Genomic DNA, 12,005 nt, shown 5'->3' on the forward strand with positions numbered 1-12,005 from the left:
GAGGCGCGGAGAGACAAAGAGGCAGCGCGCCGGGCCGGGGAGCGGGGCGGCCTGCCACGCGGAAGCCGCGCGCCGGCGGAGGCGGGAAAGCCAGCGGGGCGGGCCGCGGGGGCCGCGCTCGTCTCCTTGGCCAAGGAACTGAGGGCCTGCCGCGCCTCACTCGCCCCCTGACGGAAGGGTTTGTCCCGGACAGACCCGCGGGCGGGGCCGGCCTGCGAGCCCCTAACCACCGGCCCGCGGCCTAGACCGCACCCCGGCCGGCGCCCACCGCTGGAACCCGCCCAGGCCTGTGGGCCGGCCGGGGAAGGCCCACGGGGCCGCCAGGCGGAGCGGCTCTCAGGCCCGCCCCATCCCGCGGGCAGGCTGGTCAGGACCCCTCGACGTGCTGGGCAGGCACCTTCCGGGGACCGCTGCGCAAAAGGGCCGTCCGAGGGCCTCTTCCAGAACCTAAACATGCAACCTCCAAAGTGTGCTGTGAATCACAGTACTTGAAAGTTTCTAAGCCAGTGGCTATTTTCTCGAAATTGAGCATATGTGGTATGTAGGCATTTAAATTGGGCACTCTCTTGCCGGGCGCGGTGGCCCACGCCTGTAATCCCAGCACTTTGGGAGTCCGAGGTTGGTGGATCACCTTAGGTCAGGAGTTCGAGGCCAGCCTGACCAACATGGAGAAACCCAGTCTCTACTAAAAATACAAAATTATCCGGACCTGGTGGTGCATGCCTGTAATCCCAGCTACTCGGGAGGCTGAGGCAGGAGAATTGTTTTAACTCAGGAGGCAGAGGTTGTGGTGAGCCGAGATCATGCCATTGCACTCCAGCCTGGGCAACAAGAGCAAAACTCTGTCTCAAAAAAAAAAAAAAAAAAAAAAAAAATCCCTCAGAGGGTTGTCCTGTCTTTAAGTCAACTTGGAGAGCATCCAGCCATTTTGCAGATGAGAAAACAGGCCAGAGAGGTTGGGTGATGTGTTCATTTGTCTCCTTGCCGTCGTCTCACTGCCTGGAAGAGCCATGTAGGCACAGATGCCCAACTCTCCCTTTGCTCAGAGAAGGGCTGGGAGTGACTGAGGTCCTGGAAAAAGCCAGGTGGCTCTGGCTCCCTATAGGCTCCAGCTGAGTCTGCCCCTCCCGCGTTCTCTTCCCCAGCCCACCTCCTCCAGAAGCTTCCACACCCTCTTCGCCCCTTCTGAGCAGGCTCACCAGGCCTCACGCGAGTGGCTGACAGACCCTCTGTCAGGAAGGGCACCCCTGGGCTGGGGAAGGGATCTCTAGCTGGGGCGCTTTACCTTGGGCCAGCTGCTTTACTCAGGACACTGGCCAGCTTGAGAGATGTCTGGGTCAGCCTGGTGAGCTGGCTGGGTGAGTGGCTTCCTCTCCCCATGTCCCATCTGGCTCTAGGGCAGAATAAAGAAACCCTGAACACAGAAAAGTGATTTATTTGTAAGGGAGACTACTGGAGCAGGGAGAAGAGGGCTGAGGAGCATTGCATACATAGGTGTTGGGCCAGGGTCTGATGAAAGAACGTGCTTAAAACCTTGGGTGAAATCAGTTGTGGTGTTAGACTGTGGTGCTGAGCGGGTTTCTGTAAATGGCTTGCCATGGGTCCAGCCTCTACCTCCTGCAAGGCAATTGCCAGCCCTTCTGACAGTGGCGAGCCCAGAGGAGGAGGAGGTCTGGGAGTAGGGAGGGTTCTAAGATGCCAGCATCCATGCTCCCAATGCATCCTTACACTCGCCACCCCAACACACATACAGACCCGCATACACACGGTACTTGTCAGGTCAGTTTGTCTTTTGAGATTTGTTTTGTTTCTGAAGTCTGGAAACAGAGGTTTTACTTTGCCCCAAACCAGCAGCTCCCCTACTTCTCACTCTAGACCCTAGACACTGCCCCCCTCCCCCACCATTTCTCCAGGCTGAGACACATCCTGGGCCTGGAGGTCCCTGAGCCCACACCTGGTGACTGACCATGGCCACCTGGAACAAGGTTGGGAGGTGAGAAATGAGAGAAGGCTGAGGCAGCCAGAAATAGGAAGAACAGAGGTGAGCTGTGGGCCCAAACCTCTGCTCGACTGGGCAGTGGGCAGAACCCCTGGGCAGGGGCCTAGAAGTTCTCATAATGGTGGGAGAAGTGAGTCCGGTCCTGCCTGTTGATGAGCTGACAGGCCTTTTCCACATTCTTGGTCATGCCAGGGGGGCCACAGCTAAACACCCCGATCTTCCGGACCTATTGCAGGAGGAATAAGTGAAGGCTAGCTCGCTGCTCAGAGGCAGAGGTAGCTCAGTGTTCAGAGGCAGAAATAACTCAATGTTCAGAGGAAGGGGTAGCTCCCCAATTCAAGACCAACCTGGGCAACATATCAAGATCCCTGTCTCTAATTTTTTTTTAATTAGCCGGGCATAGTGGTATACTCCTGTAGTCCCAGCTACTTGGGAGGCTGAGGCGGGAGGATTGCTTGCACCAAGGAGTTGGAGGTTACAATGAACTGGTACTGCACCACTGCATTCTGGCCTGGGCAACAGAGCAATACCCGTTCTTTTAAAAAAAAAAAAAAAAAAAGCAAGCCAGCAGGGCTCCTGATGGTTTGCATGGTGAGGGCTGGCTCAGTGTTTATTAGTCTAGTGGAATTTTGCTAAGTGCTAGATCAACATTGCTAATAGGGGTTGGGCTAATCAGTGTTAAAGCTGAAGAACTGCTTAGCCTCTCATGGAGGGCTAGCCCAGTATTTGTGAGTAGTGACTAGCCCAGTGCTCACGATAAAGGTTCCGTCAGTGTCCAGGGTGAGGACTGACTCAGTATTGGTGAGGGTAGCCCTTAGTTTATGGCGAGGACTAGCTCAATGATTGAGCTCTTCCTTCTGGACAATACATCATGGCTTCAGAGATGGCAAGTCCCTATTGCCTGCCTCCTTCCTTAGCACCTAAGAGTGACCCCCACCTATCCTTTCCATTCCGTTACCCCACCAATCTCCCAGGGGATGGGTTCTCATCAGCAGTCAGTTTCTTCCTTGATGGGGCAGGTTTGGGAGCTTTGCTCAGACCCCAAATGATAAGGAAGAAGAGAACCTGGATATGGGTTGGACTGACCTGGGGGTGGACCTCCTGCAGGGAGTTGAAGAAGGACTCAAAAGGGGGGCGGCCAAAGTGGGTGATGGAACGCAGGCCTGTGAATAGACTCCGGTTCAGAACCTTCTGGAAGTGCCGTTCACAAATGTACTATGGTAGAGAAGGATGGAACAAAGTTCAGCCACGCACGGCTAGGATCAACTCCTAGCTCAGACAGTGGCCCACATACCCTCCTGGTGGGCCCTGACATACCAGCATTGTGGTCCTGAGGTCGAACTTCTCAGCCAGCTGGGTGATGTAGATGTGCACAGACACCAGGTCCTGGTGGTCATTCTCCTCCACCTCTCGGATGATATCAGCCAGCCACTCAAACTGACGCTGGGTCCGCGTCACCCAGATGAAGTAGATCTGGGGACACGTGGCTGCAGCTCAGGACCCAGCTCAGCTCAGCCTCCCTACATCCCAGGGGTGTCCATACCAATAGAACTCTTCTGACCTCAGCCAGCTTGTACCCTTCCCTAGACAGCCGGGGGAGAGGGAGTGTATGGGCCACAGGGCCAGGCTCTAAGGCCAGAGATGGAGTTGGCCCAGGGCCCCAGAGAGGAGGAAGTGAGAGACCCCAGGGCCATGGGAAAGGTCCCTTGGTGATGGGGAGGTGAAGGTCTGTGGAGTGAGAAGCAGCCCTCATGCTTAGCCTGTCCTACAGCTCCCTCCAGTGGTCCCTGCTCAGGCTGCCAGGCACCTAGTGGCTAAAGGGCATTTCACAGAGCAGCTTCAGGGAGACCCAGCAGCTGCCTGGGCAGATGGGAATGGGCTCAAAGAGAGACCAGCAGGTGGAAGCTGCCCTGCGGGGAGCCCTCTGCAGCTTCCGAGAGGGGGAAAGTGGGGCTGTGTAGTTAAGAAGCAGAGGGCAGAGGAGAACAGGGGAGCTGTCACCCGCTGAATGCTGACAGCACATGGGCTGGGCTTCTGCCCTGTGCATTCCAGCGCCCCTGACTCACCTGCCAGGTCCAGAGAAACGAGCAGGGACCTGCCACCAGGTCCAGGCTGGTGTGAAAGGACCCGTGTGAGGACCTGAGGGTTTGTTCCTGGGGCCAACCTGGCCCACCAGCCCTGCCTTGCCACCACTCCTCCTCTTCCTCTTAAGAGCTGAGCCAGTTTCACTTGTGCCCCACCCAACATGCCCTTCCCTCTCCCAGCCCAATAAGGCTGCAAGTGCTGGGATCCTCTGTAAGAAGGAATGGGTTTTTTTACCCCCTCCAGCCTTGCCTGGAGGAACTCCCAGAAGCAAATCCTATGTGGAGCACCCCTAACTGAGGGAAGGAGTCTTCGTAAACCAGGCAGGATCCTAGAGGCATCCGCAAACCAGTTCTGTCCTTCAGGGTCTAGCATATCTCGATACCACCCCACCCACCACCAACCCCGGGTTTCAAACCAACTTGCACCTGCCCAGTTCAGGGAAGCCAAGAACAAAGGCAGAGGAGAAAGGCACAGATGGGTACCATGACAAGGAAGAAGGGGCCATGGGTTGGTGGGAAGAGGGGGCACTCACCTTCTTACAGAATACTTGGCAGCTGACAGATGACTTGAAGACCAGGTCTTTGAGGATGGAGGCAAAAGGGGTGACCCCAATGCCCCCTCCCACTAGCACTGACACCTCAAACTTATGCCACTCCTGGTGGCCCTCTCCAAATGGTCCATCAAGGTACAGCTGTAGGGAGGGGCGTGGGTTTGAGTTAAGCTTGGCCACCACCGGAGATTGGAAGCCAGAAATGAGAGAAAGGGAAAGGCAGATACGTATATGGAGTGAGGGGAAGAAGAGGGTTTGTGGTATTATCTGAAACAACCAGTCTCTAGATGCAGACGGGAGGAACAGAGCGGGGAGTCTAGTGCTGGCGGACCAAGGCCTTCAAAGGGGATATGGAAGCATGTGGCACATCTGGCCTGGGTCTGGTACCTTCGGGTATCTGGCACATCTGTCACCCGTCGGGGCTGAGTAGATCTCCCTGAGGCGAGTGGTCCAGGGCCCCGCCGCCCGGATGTGCAGGCTGAGCGTGTCCTCATGGGGCGCAGAGGTCAGTGTGAAGGGGTGGTACTCGGTGGTCCCCAGAGCCAGGCAAGCGATCCGCACCCACTGCCCTGACTTGTACTCAAAGCCCTGGGGCCGCTGGAACCGCAGGTGGGTCACTCCTGGGGAGGGACGGTGGGTGAGAGGCTGCTGCCCTGAACCCAGCAACAATGTGGCCTCCAGAGAGCTCCCCACCCCAGCCTCAGCTCTGCTTCTGGAATATGACAAGGGAGGCCTCCCCCATCAGAAGCTCACCCTGTGGGGGGCCAGGCAGCACTGGGGCTGAGGGTCAGCTGGGCAAGGGGCAGCCTGGCCTGAGCTTCTCTGCTCTGTGATGAGAGAGGCTCAGGTCCTCTGGCAAACAGCTCTTCCTTCTTTCCTCCCTCCTTCCCTCCCTCCCCCCCTCCCCCCCTCCCCCCCTTTTTTTTTTTTTCGGAGTCTTGCATCTTGCTCTGTCACCAGGCTGGAGTGCAGTGGTGCCATCTCAGCTCACTGCAACCTCTGCATCCCGGGTTCAACTGATTCTCCTGCCTCAGCCTCCCAAGTAGCTGGGACTACAGGTGTGCACCACCACACCCAGTTAATTTTTGTATTTTTTTTTTTTTGTAGTAGAGACAGGGTTTCACTATGTGGGCCAGGATGGTCTCAATCTCTTGACCTCGTGATCCACCTGCCTTGGCCTCCCAAAGTGCTGGGATGACAGGCATGAGCCACTGCGCCTAGCCCCTACCAGCTCCTTTGTCCCTAGCACCCAAGGCCCCTGCCAGCTCCACTGGGCCCGAACAGGAGACTGTGTGGTCTAGACTCTGCCTCTGCCTCGTCAGTTCCCTCAGTGCCACCAAACTGATCTCCTACCAGGCTAGTACCTGAGGGCAGCAGCTCCGCCTTCACCACGCTGATCTCCACCTTCTTCCGGCTCAGGCTCACTAGCTTGTCACCCCCATAGATGATTGCTGGGACCAGGAAGAAGATGTGGAAACGGGGCAGCTGGATCAGAGCAAAGCTACCATGGATGATGAGCTGGATAGAGGAAAGAGCTCTGCTGAGACCTAGTGACACCCACAGCAGAGTATGGGGCCTGCTCAGGCCTTAGACCCTGCATCCTTCCCTGCTGGTATATCCAGCCCCCACCTCATCATGTACCATGCTCCTTCTAGGTTGCAAAACCTCACCATTCCCAACTCCATCCTCCATAGCATTCTATGAGGAATAAGAGTGTTTTCTAGATCCCTGACACCACCTTAGACCAAGTGATGTCACCTGTCACCTGGACTCATGCAGGAGCCTTCCAGTGGAAGTAGGTTTTCCACTGGTCTTGACTCACTATAATTCCTGTCTCTTCAAGGCAGGCAGTGTGACTTTTAAAAGTTCATTTGATCCTGTTCACCCCCAGCTTTAAAAGCTTTGGTGGCCTTCCCATTGCACTACAAGGCCTCGCAAGTACTCTTGACTTCTGCCTGCCAGCCATTCTCCCCTCCCTGTTCCTCAACCATGGCAAGTCCTTTCTGCTTCAGGACCTTTGCATCTCCTACCTGGAATGCCCTTCTCCTGGTTCTTCCCATGGCTTGCTCCATCTCATTTTTCAGGTCTCAGTAGAAACATCACCTCCTCGGGCCTCCCCTCAGTCCTCTCTACCACACCTGCCTGTTAACTCTCTTAGTGCATGCACTGTCATCCACAGTACTTTCGTTTTTTTGGAGTCGGGGGACAGAGTCTCGCTCTGTCACCCAGGCTGGAGTGCAATGGCATGATCTCAGCTCACTGCAACCTCCGCCTCCCAGGCTCAAGAGATTCTCCTGCCTCAGCCTCCTGAGTAACTGGGATTATAGGCACTCGCCACCATGCCCGGATAATTTTTGTATTTTTAGTAGAGATGGGGTTTCACCATGTTGGCCAGGTTGGTCTTAAACTCCTGACCTCAAATGATCCGCCCACCTCAGCCTCCCAAAGTGCTGGGATTACAGGTGTGAGCCACCGCACCTGGCCAACAGTACTTTTGCTTGCTCATTTATTTACATGTTTACTGTCGTTTTCCCCACTGGACTGCAGGGGTAGGGACTGTTGCCATTATAAGTTCCTAGCAGTTTCTGCCTGGCATATGATAGGCACTCAATAACTGTTGGGGAAAGGCGCTTCCCCAGTTTATCCTCTCCTTTTTCAGGATAAGAATACCTAAGTCGTCTCCCTTTTCCATGTAATAACTGAACAGTATCATCCAGCTCTGGTCCTTTCCCTAATAAGTTTGTCTAACATGGTCAGACACTACTTGGCCACATTCTTCCCACTTGCTTGCTCCTGAGTCTGGCTCAGTCTGACTTCTGCCTCCACCTCTCCTTAGGACCTTCCTACTGAGGGCCCAGCAGCCCCACAAATGGCTAAACTTCAAGGTATCCTTTCAGGCCATGTTGGCTCCTACTCTTGGAAGCCTGAGGCACTAGTGACCACCTCCTTCTCGCTGCTTCTGCGACAATGCTCTACTGGTTCTCCCACTTTGGGCCACTCGCTTTCCATCTCCTCCACTGGCTTCATTCCTTCTGCCACCCCCAGTCATGGGTGTTGCCCAAGCCTGGTTTTGTCACCCTCTGCTCATTTTTTTCTATGCTCTGCCATGTGGCGTGGCCTCTCAGCTGAGCCACAGCCCCTGTTTCAACTGCCGCCGCCACATGCTCACCAGCAGCATGTCCTGCCACCATCTAATGCCCTACGGCCATCCACAGCCAGGCCTGTCCCCTCTGTCTCCTGAATATCCTATCACCATTTCCACCTCTGCCTGTGTTCATGCCCTTCCTTTTACCTGGATTGCTCTTCATTTTCCACTCTGCCCTGTCAAAGCTTAGCTTATCGCTCTTGGCCCAAGTCCAATCTTCTCCTCAAAGTCTTCCCTAGCCAATGTAGCCCAAGTGAAACTCCCTTCAATGAACTCCTATAACTTACTGTTTGGAACACTCCGCTCAGCAATTAATCCTTTATCATAAAGTGTTCATTTTGATCATTTCATGCATATGCCACTTTTTGTCACAGCGAATCCTAAGTTGCTAAGGAAGGGATTAGAGTCTCCCCTTCTGTTGCTGGGCCCTACAGAGAGCTAGTACCTACTAGACCCTCAACAGATAGGTTTTTTTTTTTGTTTTTTAGTGGGTTTTTTTTTGTTTTTTTGTTTTTTTTTTTTTTGAGATGGAGTCTCACTGTTGCCCAGGCTGGAGTTCTGTAGTGTGATCTTGGCTCACTGCAACATCCACCTCCCTGGTTCAAGCAACTCCCCTGCCTCAGCCTCCCAAGTAGCTGGGATTACAGGCGCATGCCACCATGCCAGGCTAATTTTGCTGTAGAGGGGGTTTCACCATTTTGGCCAGACTGGTCTCCAACTCCTGATCTCAGGCAATCCACCCCCCTCGGCCTCCCAAAGTGCTGGGATTACAGGCATGAGCCACCGCACCCGGCCAACAGATAGTTTTTAAACTGAACTCTGGTTCACATTCAGGAGTTCACTTCCCCCAGCTAAGTCTTCCTGGATTCTTGAACCTTTCCCTACAAGACTAACTTAAACCTCTCTGAGCTCTTCTTTGAACTGGCTCTTCCTTCCCCAAGTTCACTGTTTCATTATGGAGCCCACACCCACCCTCAAGGCTTTCTGAGCATCCAAACAGGCTGAGTACAATGGTAGGGTGACGTCATGCTGCTGTTTCTACACCCTATTTTGTGCTGGCTTTCCTTTTAAACCACAAAGCTGCTGCAGATTCCTTGTTGGCTGGTGGGATGGGGTGGTGGCTCAGCCAGCTCAGCCTCTGATGTGCTAGCCCTGCCCTCTTCTGCCTGGATCAGAAGCCTGGCCATCCTTCCCCAGGGTCTAGTCTATACTGGGGTCCTTTACCTGTAATTTCTCTTTCGCTTGAAGTCAAGTGGTCACACCTGGGACAAGTGGGAACAAAGAGGGTGCTTTTGCCTTGATCTCCCCGAGATGAGACTGTCCCAAACTGCTGGCGAGGACAGCCTAGCATAGAGGCCTCCACCTTTCTTTTTTCCTCTTCTCTTTCTTTCTTTCTTTTTTTAAACGGGGTCTCCATCTGTCGCCCAGTCTAGAGTATAATGGCAAGATCTCGGCTCTCTGCAACCTTTGCCTCCTAGGTTCAAGTGATTCATGCCTCAGCCTCCTGAGTAGCTGGGACTATAGGCATATGCCACCACACTCAGCTAATTTTAGTATTTTTAGTAGAGATGAGGTTTCGCCATGTTGGCCAGGCTGGTCTTGAGTTCCTGGCCTCAGGTGATCCACCCACCTCGGCGTCCCAAAGTGCTGGGATTACAGATGTGAGCCACCACGCCTAGCCACACCTTTCAAACCCTTGACTTTCCTGCTGGCAGTAAGGGTGGCTTAGAATCCTAGTGATGCCTACACCCCAGGACAAATCAGAAACGGCTGTGGGTCTTAGGGAGCCCTCCTGGCCACTCTTCTGGATCTCTCATCTGGTTCAAAGTAGCTGCTTTATCACCAGGAACAAGAACGTCATTTCCACCCCCAACAGAAGCAGTAGCCGAGAATGCTAGGGCTCCACTCATTATTAGGAAGCAGAGGAGAGAGGGTAAATTCGTCACAGCTTCCCGAGAAAGAGATGTTTCTTAGGAAATACACATCATCAGTTCTAGGAAACGTCCTAAGCCAAGGCTAAGTAGTCATCTTCAGAACTGTGAAATGCTGAGCCACAGGCAAGATGAAACAGACCCTCCTATCTGTCAGTGAAGACAGAACTGCACCTGAGAGAAGGCAGGTCAGACAGCAGGAGCCAACCTGACCGAGGCCATGGTGCAGTGTCTCTTTGTCTCGGCAGAAAGGAGAGCCCTGTGTGCAGTTCTGCTGCAGGGAAGAGCTGGAGCCTTGGGACTTGGTTTAGCTTCTAAGTGAGGCCCTCAGAATACCCTTTGGGGAAATGCCTCTGTTCATGAGGAAGGCAGACAAGCAGAGCCACAACACAGGGACACAGAATCAGCCCAAGAACTAACCAGCTAAGCAGCCAATGAGAAACCCAGGGGAGGGTGAAGGGAACATGAGAAGGGAGACAACATGGAGAGAGAGAGAGGCAGGAGCCAAAGTTAAGGAGAAGGAAAAGGGATACGTAGAGTCTTAAAAATCCATTTGATTGGCCTGGCGCGGTGGCTCACACCTGTAATCTCAGCACTTTGGGAGGCTGAGGTGGGCAGATCACGAGGTCAGGAGGTCAAGACCAGCCTGGCCAACATGGTGAAACCCCGTCTCTACTAAAGATACAAAAATTAGTTGGGCACGGTGGTGCGTGCCTGTAGTCCCAGCTACTCGGGAGGCTGAGGCAGGAGAATTGCTTGAACCCGGAAGGCGGAGGTTGCAGTGAGCCGAGATCATGCCATTGCACTCCAGCCTGAGCGACAGGACGAGACTCTGTCTCAAAAAAAAAAAAAAAAAATTTTTTTTCATTTGATCAACAATCCAACTGATGTCATTTTGAACAAGCTCATATACTGTACGGGTGTCACTTAGTGGGTGTGACTAATACCCCAAAAAACAGGATCAGAACAAAAGTGGCAGAACCCATTTAAGATAAGTTTCTTCAAAAAGGATGATGCTCTCTTGGGTGCAGGTAGTCCACCCAGGAGCCAAAACCAGCCACCCAAAGTGGGGAAAGACTAGCTGGGCAGAAGTGATGTGGAGGTGTCTACGAGGAATGGAGATCAGTCTGGCAGGGCTGCTACTGCAAAACCTGTCCCAGGGAGCCAACCTTCCAAGTGCTGCATATTGGGGTCATCCGACTGGAGAGTCCTGTACTATCATCTCCACCTTCAAAGAGGAATGTTGAGAAGTGAAGAAGATGCTTCAAATAACTTGAAATAGAACAAATGTCCCAGCCTTCCTTGCTTCCCTGGAAATGTCCTGCCCATACCCTCCTGGCCGGGCTCACAGCCGAAAGCCCTCACCAGGACATAGAGCAGGATGTAGAGGTGGTGGGTCAGCCAGAAGCCCCGGAAACTGCGGCGGCGGAAGTGGTGGGAGGCGAAGACATACATGATGGCCAGGACCAGGAGCAGCACAACCCCTGTGAGGCCTGCAGCATGAACACAGGGTGGAAGGCGGAGGATCAGTACCTTGAAAGGGGACTGTTCTGGGGCTTCCAAGGTCCCCTTTCCACTCCACTGCCCAAGTTGGGGTAAGAACGTCCCAGCATTCTCCTCTGGTTCTCTCTCCCACACCACTGATCACAGGTACCTTTCATTTCAGCAGACATTATTCACTTTTCATAGCCTTTGTCACCATGATTTTTTTTTTTTTTTTTTTTTTGAGATGGAGTCTCGCTCTGTCACCCAGGCTGGAGTGCAGTGATGCAATGTTGGCTCACTGCAACCTCTGCCTCCTAGGTTCAAATGATTCTTCTGCCTCAGCCTCCTGAGTAGCTGGGACTACAGGTGTACACCACCATGCCCAGCTAATTTTTTTAAATTTTTAGGAGAGACAGAGTTTTGCCATGTTGGCCAGGTTCATCTTGAACTCCTGGCCTCAGGTGATCCACCCACCTTGGCCTCCCAAAGTGCTGGGATTACAGGCGTGAGCCACCACCCCCAGCCAATCTTTCACCCACGTCATTATTTGTTTTTTTGTCTGTCACTTTCCTGACTCTCAGGTTCTCAAAACAAGGAACAGGCTAAGCTAGTTTGCCGCTGAATCCTAGTGCCTAGTGCAGGGGCCTAGCACACCGTTGGCCCTATATAAAATTGTGCTGGGCCGGGCACGGTGGCTCAAGCCTGTAATCCCAGCACTTTGGGAGGCTGAGACGGGCAGATCACAAGGTCAGGAGATCGAGACCATCCTGGCTAACATGGTGAAACCCCGTCTCTACTGAAAAATACAAA

At 53.6% G+C, this 12,005-nt stretch overlaps 1 protein-coding gene across 2 annotated transcripts in view; it reads right to left on the minus strand.

The window, feature by feature from the left end:
- Positions 1–1,420: 1,420 nt before the first annotated feature.
- DUOX1 (dual oxidase 1) overlaps positions 1,421–12,005 on the minus strand; it is a 36,229-nt gene continuing 25,644 nt past the window's right edge. For both annotated transcript variants that reach the window (XM_023227200.3, XM_023227201.3), the window contains 7 exons: positions 11,076–11,203; positions 5,999–6,152; positions 5,022–5,254; positions 4,617–4,775; positions 3,317–3,472; positions 3,086–3,214; positions 1,421–2,225 (listed from right to left, as the gene is read on the minus strand). In XM_023227200.3, the coding sequence (XP_023082968.2) occupies positions 2,103–2,225; positions 3,086–3,214; positions 3,317–3,472; positions 4,617–4,775; positions 5,022–5,254; positions 5,999–6,152; positions 11,076–11,203 (1,082 nt within the window). In that variant the 3' untranslated portion in view covers positions 1,421–2,102. The remainder of the gene's footprint in view (positions 2,226–3,085; positions 3,215–3,316; positions 3,473–4,616; positions 4,776–5,021; positions 5,255–5,998; positions 6,153–11,075; positions 11,204–12,005) is intronic.

Source organism: Piliocolobus tephrosceles, chromosome 6 (assembly GCF_002776525.5).
Source record: "Piliocolobus tephrosceles isolate RC106 chromosome 6, ASM277652v3, whole genome shotgun sequence".
Classification (NCBI taxonomy): Eukaryota; Metazoa; Chordata; class Mammalia; order Primates; family Cercopithecidae; genus Piliocolobus; species Piliocolobus tephrosceles.